A 16,627-nucleotide genomic window follows, 5' to 3' on the forward strand; every position below is an offset into this window, starting at 1 on the left:
TAGAAGAAAATTATGTTTCTTGTTGAACTCGTTCTAGCGTTGCGTCTTGCTTCATGAGGCAGCCGTCGTGAGTATATAGGAGTAACACAAGACACAAACGTATTATCTTTGGAGGCAAAGCCAAGTGAGCGGCAAAGAATATAGCTAGTAGCTCTTTCGATACTTTCCTCCGCTGCAGGCAGCTTTTGGCCACAGCCACGGCAGTGGGATTTTTGAATCGAAACGGACACCTGTTGTCAGAAGAATAGGATATGGATGAAGCGTGCATTGTAGAGGGACACCGAAAAAAGCACAGCATTTTCAGCGTATGTTGATAACACGTCAAGGACATATCCCGTTCCGGTGTGTTCGCACGTGAAGAGAGGGATGCAGCGTAGGACTACTTTATTTTTACCTTTAAGTAGCGCCATGATTCTCCACAGAGAAGTTTGCTGTCTCGTGATAAGGTTGGGGAATCAGGCGGAACGGAGATTTTCGTGAGCGTTTAGCACCCTCATCCATACCATTGTCCCGCCAGAGGCACGCACTTGCATACGCCTACTCCAAAACGGTCTTTTTTACAGACATGAGATGATTCCAGCAACAAAATGTAACTTCGTATCACGTATAATGAGCAATTCTTGCAAGGGCAACTACTGGCTACGAGTGTATTAGTGACAGTGAAATGTAACGAGTCGTGACAGGAGAGCATGGTTTCATTCATCAATCAGCAGTGGGCCTGATGCCGAGCAACCACTTCGTCTGGATAGTTTACTGTGATTGATCAGCACCGAAGCATAGACATGGGCAGACAACTAGATGAAGTGACAAAGAGACGTCGGTCCCCCGCCTCAAAAGGCTTGTGGCAGCGCTGAGAGTGAATTTACCACCGGATCCGTATAACTATGCAAACTAACCCTCTCCCCTCCACCCAAAAGCGTTTACAACTTACGCCTGCAACTTTTTGGAAGATAGACTTGGCTTGGGAAACATGACTATTGGACGTCATTAAGAACAACCATATTGGTTCTGTAAGGAATTTATTTCTACTCCTGTTGTTCGTTCAAGCGCATTCCACGTAATCGTGTCCGTGTACGAAAAACAATATGTTTGTGAGACGCCAGTTTCGAGAGCATTCGTCTCGATCTTGCATCAACATATCAGGAGGTATGGAGACTCTTATTTGAGGATACCCCAGGTGCCGCACCTTTTTTTTGCAATTGCCACAGTAGGCAGACGCCTGTCTTCTTGCTGTGTCATATATCGCAGCCTCATGCACCTTAACTCAGAGACACACGCACGCTCGACGAGAGGAGTTTGTCTCGTCAAATGTGTTCTTCAGCACTCACCAAGTTTAGAAACTCCCCGGCTTTTTTTCCCCAACCTCTGATCCCTCTAGAAGGGGCGATAATAAAACGGAGCAGCTCCATTGCAGGCCTGTCGGCGGACATACTACGCACATCCGACATCCTGTCTGATTCTCATTTCACCTCTACAGGACGCTTGTCCAACGAAACCACGCAACGTTTCCTGTTCCCTCGCTCAGCGCAATTCTAATGAGTCACACATATAGTGTTTATAGGCTTGGTGAACTTCAACCAAGCATTTTCACCTCCTGTAATTCACTAAACCCAAACACGCTTTAAAAGGAAAACAAAAGAAAGAATGAGGTCAGTGCTAAAGCAAAAATGAGCGCCACCACTGACCCCGCTGCGGCGGATGTCGATGCAGCGCTCTCGAGACTAGCCGCTGCAACGTTTATCTTGACAGTGCATGAATCCTTCTGACTTTGTGCCACTCCATTCTTCTGCTCAGGAGCCGAAGCGGAGCACTTGTAGCAGAAACTCTGTGCATTCTCCGGCAGATGCTCTACCCTGAACGTGTGGCCAGACTCCGGCTTCGTCGACTCGAGCTTGGCTGTTGGCAGCTTGTCCGAGAGCTTCACTTCCTCCTTACACGATTCATCGTATACCATAACTGGAACAGTTTCTGGATTCAATACGGCAATGTCTGTGTCGCACTGGAAGGAGACGCTCTTGGATGTGCTGCTGATTTCGAGGTTCATGTTTCCCTTTGTAAGAGTGCATGCTGCAGAAATACGCGAGATACGCACGACGACGTGCGATGATGGAGGGTACCCCGTGGCAGCGAAGACAAAGTCGAAGACACAATTCATTGAGGGCAATTAGTGTAAGGAACACAAATTGGCTGAATACGGTGTTAGTTCGCTTGTGTCTGCATCTGGTGCGGTTTGTCTTTGTGAAACGGATACTCTTTTTCGAATATGCTTTTCACTTTCTTTCATGTGTGAGAACGCAGTTTCGTGATGCTTGTTTCCGTCCATTGGAGGGCTTCAACCAACAAATTATGAGGCACAGGGATTGTTTCTGTGGCTTACTGTTGGCAGCTGGGTCGGCAGGAACTGTCACTGTGACGATACATTTGCCATCGAGGGGGTTTGGCGTGACGGGCGTTTCAGACACTCTGTCGGCTCTTCCAAGACGAGCCACTGCACCGGCGGACGTAGCAGTGCTGGTGCAACCGAAATATATTGTCGTCGACTTTTCAGGCAGTTCTCCCAGCGTCAGAACGACCGTCGTTTTTGACGTGGAGTCTCCATTTTCAGTCATGATAGTGGCTTCCGAGCCTTCGCCGAAAACCTTGTCCAACTCCATCTCTTCTGGCATATCTTTGTCGTTGTAGAACTTGGTGAGCTTTGTGGTGGTGGTTGACGGTAGCACATTGCGGTTCTCCGCATCGCATATGAACATGACTTTCTTGGTTGTTGTGTCAACTGTGACAGATATGCCAGTTTGAGCGCCAGGTGTTGTACATGTGTATTTAGACGCTTCGTCGCCCTGTCCGTTATTCCCCAGAGCTGCAGTGGACATGAGCCCGACCACAACCAAAAACAGAGCCCCTGTCATTCTCACCTCCGAAAAAATAACTTGAGCTCCCGCCATCGTCACCACTTTTCTGGGAGAAAGAGACGCGGGACAACCTACAGCAGGTATTCGAAAGGAATATTCGTTGCAACGGACTTGTGGAGATCCGCGCTCGCTGTAATGGTTGAGTTGAACCGAAGGCGACTCTGTCGTATCAAAATGGCAGAAGAGCCGAGCACCTGCTGAGTTTTTCAGAGGTTGTAGACCGCAGGTTTTTTTGTCTGCTAAAGAGAAGTGCAGCATCGGGTTTGTTCTTGTCAGAAACTCCAGCGTACTGGGCAGATCATTCATTTCGTTTGAGACACAAGTCGTCGTCCACGTCGTTTTGTCCAACGGACGGGACGGCTGCGGACGGGACAAACTCCGGGGGGCGCTCCCGTGTCGAGGCAGACAGCATGGAGGGTTGGTGATGGGGGGCGCTAACGGGTTCTTGGCTAGGTGACCCCGGCATGCCCAGGACAATTGCACATTAACTGTCTTTTGCCTCATTTTGTGCACGTTTTCCCTCCGAAAACTCTCGTCGAGAGTCCGCACAAGTGTCTGGAGGAAACCAGCAGCTCAGCACTGGACGCGAAAGCAGCTAGAACAGGCAAAAATAAAGCTCTTTCTACGGAGACCTGAAGGAGCTGAGGGAAATGTTTCTGCAGAGAGACTGCTCAGGTCTCTTGTTGTCGAAATGTTCTCATCTTTTGGTAGTTGAACTGTTAATGAGGGGGATTTACGTAAGATGAACGGTAAAAGTTGTCACGTATTCCGAGACGTTCTTCGTAGGTGTACGTAGAGGCCTTGCTGTGCCCTAGTATTAGCTCAGGTCGTGGGAAGGATGCAGCGTACTAGGCCGAATCCCACTCATCACTATGCGACCCACATCCGCACTACATTGAGCAGTTACTTCTTTTTTCACTGGCAGACGTCCAGTCTTGCAAAATGGAGGGTGAGCAAACAGCGAAGTATGACGGTGTCACTTCAGAGACGCATCCGCATTTCCCTCATACGGGAGTCGTACTCGCATACATGTACTCCAGAATTGTTTTAACGAAGAGGATCCTCTGAGGATGATCGATGCAAACTAAATTTGAAGTGGTTTTCTCTTCGTAGTTTCGTCAATTATGTTAACGGCAGCTGTTGGTAACGGATAGCGTATCGTGGTCATGATTTGTCAATTTTCCTCCAGATACCTGAACGGAGCCGCTCACAGAGAAGCTATTTAGTCTCAAGCGTTTTCTGTCTTTCAATAGAACCGCGTGAGATAAGGAAGTTGATCCATTCACACAACCTCATCAAAGTAATGTTTACTAGCTGATAGGAAGGAGAAGCGAGAAAAAAACCAGCTGGAACTGATGACGGTACTGTCGTCCAGGACGCCATCCGAATCGATGTCAGCTGACGATTTCCTGTTTTTGTACGTAGAAGGGTACTTGGACCGCAGAGCAAAACTGACGCGAAAGGAGTAGATCTAGGGAAGCGTGCTTCGCCGTGAGAACAGTAGGTGCCGTGTTTGGCTCTCTAAGCATTGTCCACTGTGCCGTGTCCAACTGGCTGGACACCTGGGGAAGGGACGATTTCATGTGGGAGGGCGCTCCCCTGTCAAGGCGGGTGGCGCGGGTAGGTTGGGGCAGGAGGGACTTTTGGATTTCCAGAGAAACACTTAACTTCTCAAAACGATAATCGATCATTTAATTGCCTACCGGCTGGCTCGTCTGTCGAGGGCACTCTTCTAGAGGATTTGCGAATGGACTCAAAGCAGTAGACATGCCACTATCGAACACGAAGTCAAGATATAGATAAAAAAGTAAGGCCAGAAAAGTGAGACTGTCTTGGAGACGTGTGTCGGCTGGAGCCAGTGCTCGTCTCCGCTGCGGCAACTCTGGTCCTGTTGAATCGAAACAGACGATCGATGCTGGGCATGGAAACGACCCACGAAGCACAGTTCAGCAAGGACTGATGAAAATTGAACAGTTACTACTTTTCTGTCTGCTCTCGCCACTTCAGCGTCGTACCCATTTCCGAATTGTTCACTCAAGGCATGTGATGAATCCTTCGCAGGCAGACTAGTCGCAACTCACGTCATTCTCGTATGTGAAGGCGTGAAGGTATTTTCGTGGAGTGACGCGCAGCTTGCCAACTTAGTGATGCCGTGTTGCAGCTTCAGCTACAATGTCGGCACGCGGGCGGTATGCACTTCACCTACTGCAGAGCTGTCTTTTGTGACAATTTTCTTTCGATATCATAGTAACGAAGTAGGAATTGAGGTCATGTACCCAAAGTTGCGCTTGCAGCGGCTATTAGCCGCGAATGTGTTAACGGCAGTGATAGTAAAGGCACGCGCATTGGACAGATGAATTTGCAGTATCTCTTCAAGAGTCAGAAGCGCCCTGACGTACATGAAATAGTTCCTTTATTCGCGTTTGCCCACTTTTACGGGGCATGCGAGAGGAGAACGTGCCAGAAAATCTTGCTTTCAACGACAGACAAACAGATTCCACTCCCTTCCCTTGAAGTCTTGATGCAAGAACGAGGCACAATCCGCCACGTAAATGTGCCATCCGAGGTCAGCCCAAAATAAGCAATCTCTTCTTAGTGAAATAGAAACGTTGTCTTTATAGACCTTGAGGTGACAGCTGTGTTGAGTAACGCGATATTGAAGCGTCATTTTCGGGAGCCCGATATCGTCTGCAGGGCACAAACAACTAAGAACGCTAACTGTAGAAGGGTGTTTTCCACAGAACTTTGTTCATGAGCAGAAATTCACATATCTAGCACGGATACATGGAAAACTGTCTAATCGTCGAACAGCTGATGCACTCGCTTTATCGGCGAGATTTGAGGTCGCCAAAGAACTACCATTTCATACAAATCCTCTGGTCGACAAGAGTCTTTCAGATTAACGGTGCAATTCCTGCAGAAGCACTAACATTCCCTCAGAGATGACCAACGACTCGAAATAATGCACGTTTCTGAGCCAGTGTAGTCTTCTGGCTTCACCAGGTTGATGGCGTCGTCACAGTCCCTGAAACATTATTCCCGCATTCCCTGAAAAGCTGAAGTGTAGGTGTAGAATGTACTTTACAATCGAGACTACTTTTCTGGCCGTGCAAAAGGTACCCAAGATCATCAATGCATGCCCTGCCGCCACACACAAATCTCTTGTTTTTCCAGATGTCCCCTATACATCGACCTTGTGAACTTAAAAAAAGTGCCTTGTTCTGTATTTCACAGCACTGAAAGGGATTCTAAAAGCCGCTCGTCGAGAAGGCAACTGAAGAAACAAATCCGAAGACAAGAGTCGACATTGATCCCGCTGTGGCGGAAGTCGAGGCGGCGCTGTCCAGGTTAGCGGCTGCAACTTTTACTTTCACAGTGCATGCTTCTGCAGAACCCTGAGACTCATTCTTCTTGCCAACCTCCGAAGCGGAGCACTTGTAGCAGAAAGTTTGTGAAGTCTCAGGCAACTTCCCTACGCTGAAGGTGTAGCGCGAGTCCGCGTTCACTAGCGTGGCTGTCGGCAGGACTTCTTGCAGCTTTACTTGCTTGTCACACAACTCATCGAATATCATATTTGAAGAATTCTTGGGAGTCAGCGTGGAAATGCCTGTGTCGCATTGGAAGGACACGCTCTTGTTTGTGTTGGTGATCTTCAGATCCATGTTTTGTTTCTTGAGGGTGCATGCTGCAGGCATAAGCGGAGAGCAAAGGCGAGGACACCAACAGAAAATTCAGACAGCAAACGAGACAGATTACTTTGGCACTAGCTCCTACATGCGGGTCACATTGATGGAAGGCGGTTGCCGCTTCGTCTTACTTGCAGTGCGACGGTGCCTCTCTCGCCGCACATGTGTCCCCACCGACATCTCGTTGCAACAGGTTACACCCGCAGTCACCGCCCCGCATCATCTGAGCCCCAATCTTCACGAACCCGGTATACGTGGAAGTTGCATGAACGCGGCATTAAAAATGCCCAGCTGAGACTGTCAGATGCTTCAGCCTGCGACTCTCCTGACTCCAGGCATGTTTATGTGATGCTCGAATTCATGTGCTACAAGAGACCCTCTGCAAGCACTCGAAGTACACTGTGCTTAGGGCTTACTGTTGACATTTGGATCAGCAGGCACTGTCACCGTGACGATGCATTTTTCTTTGGCTGTGTCTGCGTCATTGAGGTTTCCAGTCTCCCGCCCTACCCCCTCCTGTAGCTCTTCACGTGGCTTCGGGGCGGCGCAACCGAAGTAGATGTCTGTCGTCTTTTCAGGGAGTTTTGTCAGTGTCAACGACACCTCTTTGCCTGAGGCGTTCGTTGCTGTTGATGACTTGATGGTGCCTTTCGACTCCATGCCGAAGAGCTCCACCAAGTTCTTCAATTTTGTGATGTTTTTGTCTTCGTAGTACTGCGTTACCGTGTCTTGTGCAGACGGTAGCACATCGCTCACGTTAGTACCGCAGATGAAGGAAACCGTCTTAGTTGTCTGGTCAACCGAAACAGATATGCTGCCTGAAGTCGTAGTGCAGGTATTTGTAGACGGGCCTGGAGTGGCTGTCTCCGCCCTCGGCACTGCAGGGGACATTAGCGCTGCGACGACAAAAAACAGAGCCCCCGCCATTCTCCTACGAGTTGAATCCATTCTCTTCCCCGCCGTAAAGACACCTGGTCCAGAAGAGACAGATGTGAACAAGCCAACAGTTACTCTTCAAAGCAGACTTTTCAGCAGAATCCTGCCGTTGTGACCTAAACTCCGGTGGGACAATCACCGTTTTCCAGTGACTGGAGACGACTTTCAAGGGGCAGTGCGGTATCTTCTTAAAACCTGGACCATATCACACATACAACTGCAGCTCACACAGGAGTAGAGAGGTAGGGAGGTAGATACATCAAAACGAAGTTTACCACAAGACTTGGCCGTGACAGGTGTCGAGAAAAACAGAAATGAAAGCAGTCTGGACCCTCTGAGTCGACGACACTAACTGATACAACAAATCCTTTTGCCCCGATCCTATTCTGACTACAAAAAAGAAATTGTCCGGCAGATTTCCGCGGAAACCTGCCTCACAGTGAGCGCCGTAAGAACATCGTTTTGACTGTAACTATCATCCTCGCTGTCTTGACCGTCACACTGCACGGCTGCGGTGAAGACAATCTCTCTAGGGGCGCTGCATCGAGACAGGCAGCATCGGTGGTTTCCCGCAAGACGGCATGAGCCCTTACCCGAGAGAAGGCCTCAAGATATGTAAGCGTTAATCATACGAGATCAAATCCCTCAACCTATGAACAACTTTAGTTTTTATTTTGAAGAGCTGCATCTTTTTTCACTGATATGTAAGGTGCATGGTGAATCAGATGGTTCACAAGGTGCCAAGCGGACTGGAAATATTGCACACCGCCAGCCAGAGATTGATTAGAAGAGCGGTCTGGACCCGCAGACATCTGCTCCAGAACAGTGTTTCGTAAAAATAACCGAGCGTGGTCACAGAGCCGAAACACAAACATCAGATACTTTCTCCTAAGCTATTTCCGGAACACGTGTTGACTGCAAATGGGCTTACGACACCGCTGAACGGCCCCATGTCGTAAGTAGTGTAATTCATTGCCCGACTGGAGACCACGAATTACCAGCTGCAAAGAACGATATCGCTCCGTCCCACCAGAATCATAAGGGAGATGGTGAGACTATACCACAACAGTCCGGCCACCGTGACCTAGAAACAACCGTGTTTGTTGTCCGTGGAACGAACAGGATCTCCCTTCAAAAGCTTTTAAGAACGACGTGGTTCATACCATGCCTTCTCGACGCTCTTCACTTTGACATCCTCACTTCTCTAGACAGATATAGCCGGTAGCGGTAACCTTGAACATGGCGTTGGAGATCTCCCGTCTAATGCCGTCTCTACTCGTTGTAGAGCCGGGACCAAAACAAAGGTGCTCAGTCGCTAGCCTTGCACGGGGCTTGTCATGCCCACGAGTCACCCTGTCACTTTTCAGCGCTGTATGGTTCTTGTCGAAAAAAACGTACTGTTTCGTGTCCTCTCGCTAGGTTTATCTCTCTCATCACTCGTGTGCTGGACATAAAGGCTTGGTGGACTTCAACCAAGTGTTTCATCTCCTGCCGTCCACTACCATCAGAGCTGTTCTACAAGACCATCAAAAGGAAAAGTGAGAAGATAGTTACAGTATAAAGAGAAAGGCCACCAGTGACCTTGTTCTGGCGGGGATCGAGACAGCATTGCCGATATTAGCAGCTGAAACGCTTATCGTGACCGTGCATCTGGTTCCGTCCGTCCCTGATGCATTATTCTTTCCACAGTCATCGGTAGCAGAACAATTATAGCAGCACGGGCCCGGAGGCTCAGGCAGTTCCTCCACAGGGAGCGTGTGGAGCATGTTCTTGCTCAACAGTTTAGCAAATTGCAATTTTCCTGAGAGTTCCGCTTCGTTGTGGCACGGCTAATCGAGTACCACTTATGAAGCCTTTTCAGAATTCAGCTTTGTAAGGTCTGTGCCGCACCGGAAGGAATGAATCTTGGAGTCGCTGGTGATTTTCAAATCCATGGTTTCCTTCTCAAGGGTGAGTTGTGAAGTAACAAGAGAAGGCACCCATGCCTTATGAAAAAAAGCCGACAGTCTTAACAGTGAAGGAGGAACCCCAAACATGTGTTTTAAGAGCAACTGGTACGCGCGGGTGACTTTTTTTTTGACTTTGCCATGCCGTCAATTTTCGCTGGTTGCGAAGCTGATCTTGCCGCAAGTGCGACAACAGAACAACGCCACGAAGAGGTTTATTACATGGCCGGTGCGAAAACCCCCCGTGAAAACTAATGTAACTGCTTGTGCGTTTTGGAAGAGTTATACCGGAAAAGAAAGAAACAAGTGCTTACAGTTCTCGACTTGTGCTGGTTATCCTTGCACAGGTGTCATGCTAACATCAGTATCGTTCCACTTTTCCCATCAGTTGGCACAACGCAACTAGATGTACACCAACCCCCCTCTCGAAAGGTGACCTTGGCGATTTTGTCCGTCCGCATGCGTTTTGGGCCGAGAGTCCAGGCTAAGAACTGAGAAACCTCTGCTTCCTCACGACTCGGAGTGACTTCGCTAGTCTAGAACTATCCTCTCCTATTTCTGTTTTATAGAAAACACATTTTTCATGACAGGTGTGCGGCATGTGACTTACCATCTCGGACTTACCCCGCGTCGACGTCTCCTGAGGAGGGCAGTTCGCGGATAGTTTCGGCTTTAAACTCGTCCAAAATAAGACAATTTGGGTTTTTCATTTTGGACAGATGTATTCTGAAATGGTGGAAAACACAGACACCAACTTCATATGGACCCAACTTCCTTTTTGACTTTTCGTGAGTCTATCAAAACGATAAATGCGTTCCAGCAACGCAACAGGTTCCTGTACGGCGACTAACATGCCGGGTACTGACATGTGCATCAGCTACACCGTTAATCATATCGAAGAAACAACCATTTGAGCATTTTTTGCTCTTTTCAATTCTTCATCTATTAACTGTTTTTGTTGGTGAGGTGCCCAGCCGGTGCCCCGGTGGTGATGACTTGTCTCTAGCTGGAGTGTTTCTCGACTTTCAGCCGTCATGTTTTCCCATTTTCAATCTCTTCTTTTCCTCCTGCCCGTCTCTACGTGGACCTCTTTCGGATCTCTATGGACGGAGCAGAGCGACGTTTTCTTTTCCCATTCGTTGGGTTCAAGGGAACACCATCCTATATAGGTTGGCAGGAAGCATGGCGACTCTGTTTTCTTGCCTTTCTTTGTTGCGTGTGTGCGTCGAGTCTCTCTCCTTCTTACATTCCATTTTTCCCTTGTCTACTCTTGCGGTCTTCCGCTTGCCTCTCCGCTTCTGTGTCTTTCTCTCCGTGTTTCGCGCCTTCTTCCCTTCCGTACTCCCTCTCACCTGCACTGTATCTAGCATGTCCGTCCCACCTGACCGCCTCTCCAAGGCCTTTTTTCCACTGTCTCGCTCCTTGTTCTGTTTTCTCTCAAAACTGTCCTCCTCTCATTCTGTGTGGACAGCCGTGTTGCAAGGATCTCTCCGCCTTCGCTGGCGTACCGAATGAACGTGGCTTCTTTCAAGGCCCACTCTTCCCCACTCAGCCTCGGCGTATTGGATTAGCCACCCTTTTCTCGGCAGCTGCAGGAAGCAGAAACACAACGTGTATGGAGAGTTATTCCACAGAGTCTCGAGAGCTGACGTTTCGGACGAAGTTGAGACGCTTTGCATCTACCGGGGCCTTCGCAAACTGTCCACGCTTTCTGCAGCTCTCGGGTTTTCCAGAGAAGCTTCGTCTTCCTATGACTCACAGGTGTACGTACAGATCAGCGCGCGTTCAGAAGCTGTGGCTTCGTTCAACACGTGGTTACAACTTTGCATTCCCTCCGTCTCGCCACTTTTCTTTTGTTCCTCTCTTTTCTGTCGGGACCCAGCGATGGCCTTGTGAGAATTTTTTCTCTTTTCTTTCTCGCTGTTCTGTTACGGAACCTTCTACTTCACTGAATTCATCCCTTCGTGACTCCGACTGTGCCGCTCCTCTGTTCCCCCTCGCAGATGCCTCTTCCTCCTGTCTTCCCTCAACTCATCCCTTTTACCTTCTTCATTCATTCAGCCATCAGGGCGACCACCATGCCTCCCAGAGCAAAACGAGTCTTTTTCGGGGAGGAGAACGACGCTCTCCCTTCTACCGGGATTTGTTTCTCATAAGATCAAGGGACCAACAAGAAAATATCTGCGGCCTCACTCGACGAGGAGGCGAGGCTAATATACCGGGATTGACTAGAGCGACCGAAGCCACGCTTTTCGAGGCTACCCCTGAATCGCAGTGCCACGCCGGAAGTGCAGCTGTGAAGATACAGACAAACAATATACCACAACAAGATGAATGCGAGGATAAGGGACAGGAGAAGGTAGAAGATAAGGAAGATGGAGAACCAGAAGAAGACGAAGACGCAGAAAAGCACTCCCCAGAACGAAAGACTGCTCCTGACGGCGGTGATGGAGAAGACGAGTGTTGGCAGAGATATCCCGAAGTGAAGAATCGCGTTCAAGATTTTCTACGGAAGCTGAGATACGACGCTGCTCTGGCGACCATCATTGCAAACTACGGTGCTGGTTCGTCTCCAGGTGCTTCGTCTGCGGTCTCCCTCCTTCCATCTTCTCCCTCTCGATCCTCGCTTTCGTCTTCCGACATCTTCTCTCTGTCCGACGGTTTCTTGCAGTCCTGCCCATCTGTCTCAGACCGCCGGAGACAGGCGGCCGCTCAACTGTTCAATCGTGTCCTTCAGAACTGTGCCTTTTACGCGACGTTGCCTCTCGTGGCAAAAACCTTTTGTTTGTACCTGCCTTCTCCGCTAGTTGAAGACGTTGTCCAGGAGCTACGCGAGACCAGACAGGAGAAGCGAGGTGTCGGTCAGGGTAAAGAAATGGCAGAGAGCGAACCACATGATTCTGCAACTTGCGCGGTGGAAGGTGGCATAATATTTGGACCCAAATATGCGACCGGCGTTTCTGTGTTGAGGAACGCAGAGGGTGGAACGAAGGTGCCGGGCCAAGGGAGGGAAGTTGACAGGAAAGAAGAACGAAATTCAGGAGGTCACTCACTTCAACGAGATTATCAACAAAAGGGAGTAAACACAGCTAAGAAATTTTGTTCAGGAAGAAAATGCGGTGCTCTGGAGGGAACACGGGAGGCTGATGGGATCGGCAGTGACTCACGCGCACCGAGAAGTGAGATGTATGGACACGCAGACAGTCGACAATATAACGCTAGTGATAAGGTTTCCACAAATGCACGGAAACCACTTTTTCTCGTTCTTGTGGAGGCATTTGACCGCTTTACGCAAATTCTCGACTCAGATCGGTGGCTTCTATCTCCTGAATATGATAAGCTGCTTTCTTTCTGGAGACGAGGAAAGGATGGGAACACGGAGTTGCACCGAGGAAGTGAGGGGGTAGCTGAGGAAGACCAGACAACCATGCACGAATCGGACACCCGAGAGCATCCCAACCATCATCTTTCGTCGCTCCGGAAAAGGTCGTCCAAGTCCCTGAGAGTATCGGAGCAGAGCAAAAGAGTCGAGAGCAACCGTTTGAACGAGAAATTCGAAGGCGAACTGCCATCGCTGAACTTGAGCGCAGACCGCGCAAACCGCCGAGAGCTCACCACATGTTTGCTTAAATATTTGATGGAGAACCCTTCTCCCTTCGACACTGCCTCACCACCATCTTCCTCTTCAAGACTGGAGGAGACGCAAATCATGGAAGACACCAAAACGAAAGGAGACATGTCGTGCTCCTCGCCGTCATCGTCTCTAAGGAGGGCATCCGGTGAAGAACAGAGAGAAGAAGACCTACTGTCTTTCTTTCCATTCCTGGAGGACGCTGCGGAGGCCCGAGCAGGGCAGCTAGGCAGAGAATTGAAGAAGAGGAGACTTCGGCGCTGCTGTGAATTGCTTGAAGAGGCAGCTCGGCCGTGTAACCTCAAGAGGGATGCCATAGAAACAAGAAACACAAGACGCGAAGAGCGCGTGGAGAGTGAGGAATCCATTTGCGGGGACAGGGTCAAAAGATCAGGCGAGGAAGGGCGAGAGGTTCGCCACAAGAGGTGCGAAGAGACCGAGGAAGGCAGGGAGATGAACGATGCTTTCTCGGGTAGCAGCGAGGAAGAGTGTGTTGAAGAGCTCAAGCAAAGGAAAATAATTTCTTCGCCGCTTTCCACGCTTCACATGTTCGCAAACGATTCAGAGACCCCCAAGGGAACGCGTAGACGTGAAGCCCTCGAGGTTCAGCTCGGCATCTCCTCCAGTGGTCTGAACTTTTCAGGCGACTCTCGGACTCACGTGACTCTTCTGGGGGCAGCCCTAGCGGCTGGACATGCCGAAGAAGCACGCAGGCAGCTGCAGCTCATCGACAAGAAAACCATCTTTCTCGATTTCCCTGCGCATTCTGAGGAAACGGGAGAGATCGGAGAAGCAAGCAGATGGATTCAGGTACGTGAGAGGAGAGTCTCAACATCCCAGAACTCCCTTGTGTGGTCTCAATACCAGATGCTGTCCACCGTCGGGCCTTCCGACTACATGAAGGCAAAAGGACGATAGAAAATACTGTCGTTTCTGATCTCTGCTCCTTTGATTCAGGGCGTCCCTTGTTACCATCTTCGGGTTTTTAGGTATTTCAGCCGTCCTTTCTGCGGCGCCTTCAAGCTGCTGGCTTCATCCCTCTCAAACATCCAGTGTCGTGCAGTGGAACGGAACGCCCGGGCATTTATGAGTCGACAAAAAGGCCTACACGACTAAAAGACAAAAGCGATGGAGACGAGGGAAGGCCTCTTGCAAGGGAGGTCTCCGAGGGGTGGAATGTGAAGAGAAAGCAGGAACACAACGGACACCTCAAAGTGTTATTTGCAGCCTTTCTCGAAGCGGCACACCAGGCCGAGCGCTGCCCTCGAAACAAACACCGTCATGGCGCTGCTTTATTTAGGGTCAAGAAACCCGGCGAGTACACTGGAGCTTTGGGCTCTTCTTCCTTCTCGACTTCATCTCCACTTTCTCCCTTGATGTCTCCATCGTCTTCCCTCGCGTCGTCGTCTGCGGTCCTTCATTCCTCTGAGTATCCCTTTGTTCGCTTTTTTTCGGCCTTGCGGGGATCTGAAGTACTCAGCGGGGGTCGGAACTTCGTGCTCCATCGAGAGAAGAAGAAATCCGAGGGAAAAAAGACTCTGAGGCGGAGGGCGGGTGAGTCAGGAGGTGAACATGCGCAGGAAGCCGGGAACGGAGACATTGCATTGAGAGACGCGGAACTAGACTCGCTGCGATCTGGACAGAAAGAAGAGTGGGAGACGACGAGACAGCGAAACTCAAAAGTCGAGACTGGAGACGTGGAGAGAGGAGAGACGAAAGGCAAGGGACAGACGAAGAAGATAAATTCTCTCGTTGTCCATGCCGAGGTCGATTGCCTATCGCAGGTAGGGCAAAGGCCGACTGTGGGTCTCTCAGGTTTCCGTAAGAAGCATTCAAATACGCTTGGAAGGATACACACGCCTTCCGTTTGTTCTCCATGCCTTACATGCTATGTTGGTTAGGAAAGAGTGACACATTAAGCGTGCGGTGTTTTGTGCAGTGGAGTGCTTGCGTTAAGATGCTTCATTTGATTTCTCTTTTCTCCAGTATAAAGATTGTGTTTGTTCCTGTTGTGCGGAATCCCTGCTTTGACTTTTGAGTGTGGACACTTTCTATTTCTCGTCCACCTACTTTGCTGCTGTGTCGCTTTTTCCCATCAGGTTCCACCGGATGCTGCGCATGGCGCCGCGGTGTGCATCGTTGAGTTGGACGCCACAGGTCTCGGGTACGAGGCATCTCACCCCTGTCCCATGTGCCTCCAAGCTCTCCAAAAAAGGAGAATTTCTCGCGCATTCTTCACAACTCCGCTGGGTCTTAGAGCCTTGTCAATTCGAATCAACGACAGGGTGGCCGTCAGGTAAAAACGAGAAAGAGAAGGACAACACGTGCGACATTCGTAGACGATAGTGAATATACAGTGACAAGTTTTAAGCTATACCCTCATATGGTTTACAGGCGAAAAGTGCAATTCAGGGAACAATCGACGAGAAAAAACGTGCATATATTCATGTCAAGGCGTATGTACGCACGTATATATATATATATATATATATATATATATATATACGCACATCGATACTTCACACATGCACCGAAATACAAACGTACATGCCACATCTATTCATTCTGTTTGGGTCTCTCTTTCAGATTCGTCATTCATGCGCATATGTGTCCCCTGTAATTATCTATAGTGGAATGCATGATGGGGACGTCCTCTCAGGGACAAGGGCAGGTAGCTGCTACACGTTTTTCGCGTGCCGTAGAATTGTGACTTACCGCGGTTGTGGCTGTGAATCAGTCGTTTGTTTCAAGGTGCTCATGTGGAGCAAGCTGAGGAAGTTCAGGGAAAGACAGCTGAACACAGAAATTGCGTGTTTACGATTCTTGTCAGGCCTACACCGGCACCTTTGGCGTTTGTTGAAGAGGTGCTGGCGGCGCGCAAGAATGCCAAGAGAGAGGAAAACATGGCGTACAGGAATCTACAGAGTCGCTCTTAGCGGTTCTGCTGTTTCTCCGTGGTCTTTCTCTAGGTGTGTCGGCCTCACGTAGATCGACAATGCTACCACAATTTAGCTTCCTTCCCCTCCCTTCTATAGGTTTTGTCATCGTTTTTTTTGAGGAGGCAGTCGAACACGAGGTCTGAAATGCGGCAACAGCTGATTCGTAAACAGAAGGAATGACTTTCGATCGCGCAAGCCTGTCAGGACATGCTTGTCTTTCAACCATATTCGACACAAGCCTGTGTTGATCGTTTCTCAAACCTATCCGTTGAGCCCACACACAGGCAGCTTTGCTTGGGTCCTCGAATCTACTAGTGCATCTCTTTTTCCCCTAAATACCCCTTATATTGTCCACAACGTGAAAACCTTGAGGCGCCCACGCGGAGAGCTACTTGCCCCTAAGTTGAGACAAATAGAGGACTGACCAGAATGCGCTTTTTGTGACTTCCACTCTTAGGCGGCACTCATTAAGTCACTCGTTCAGTGCAACCAACTTCAACACTTTACTGTTGCATCGACTATTTCGAACATATGACCTGTGCTGCCACATCACTGTTGAGGTGTATATGCACCCTCCCTG

At 49.4% G+C, this 16,627-nt stretch overlaps 3 protein-coding genes across 3 annotated transcripts; 1 reads left to right on the plus strand and 2 right to left on the minus strand.

The window, feature by feature from the left end:
- Positions 1-1,621: 1,621 nt before the first annotated feature.
- On the minus strand, positions 1,622-3,656 carry SRS53D (SAG-related sequence SRS53D; the record flags this gene model as incomplete). Its single annotated transcript, XM_002364678.1, has 2 exons — positions 2,378-3,656; positions 1,622-2,067 (listed from the first exon to the last, which is right to left on the minus strand). Exons 1-2 carry the CDS (start codon positions 3,411-3,413, stop codon positions 1,622-1,624), a joined length of 1,482 nt encoding a protein of 493 aa, XP_002364719.1. The 5' UTR covers positions 3,414-3,656.
- A 2,227-nt stretch (positions 3,657-5,883) lies between these two features.
- SRS53F (SAG-related sequence SRS53F) lies at positions 5,884-7,752 on the minus strand. Its single transcript, XM_002364679.2, has 2 exons — positions 7,012-7,752; positions 5,884-6,594 (listed from the first exon to the last, which is right to left on the minus strand). Exons 1-2 carry the CDS (start codon positions 7,541-7,543, stop codon positions 6,158-6,160), a joined length of 969 nt encoding a protein of 322 aa, XP_002364720.2. The 5' UTR covers positions 7,544-7,752; the 3' UTR covers positions 5,884-6,157.
- TGME49_315420 (hypothetical protein) lies at positions 7,740-16,510 on the plus strand. Its single transcript, XM_018782862.1, has 5 exons — positions 7,740-7,773; positions 7,828-13,918; positions 14,098-14,892; positions 15,208-15,404; positions 15,939-16,510. The coding sequence occupies exons 2-5, from the start codon at positions 10,580-10,582 to the stop codon at positions 16,042-16,044; spliced, it is 4,437 nt and encodes a 1,478-aa protein (XP_018635332.1). The 5' UTR covers positions 7,740-7,773; positions 7,828-10,579; the 3' UTR covers positions 16,045-16,510.
- The last annotated feature ends 117 nt before the right edge of the window (positions 16,511-16,627 follow it).

The sequence above is a fragment of the Toxoplasma gondii genome, chromosome XI, assembly GCF_000006565.2.
Source record: "Toxoplasma gondii ME49 chromosome XI, whole genome shotgun sequence".
NCBI classification, from domain to species: domain Eukaryota; phylum Apicomplexa; class Conoidasida; order Eucoccidiorida; family Sarcocystidae; genus Toxoplasma; species Toxoplasma gondii.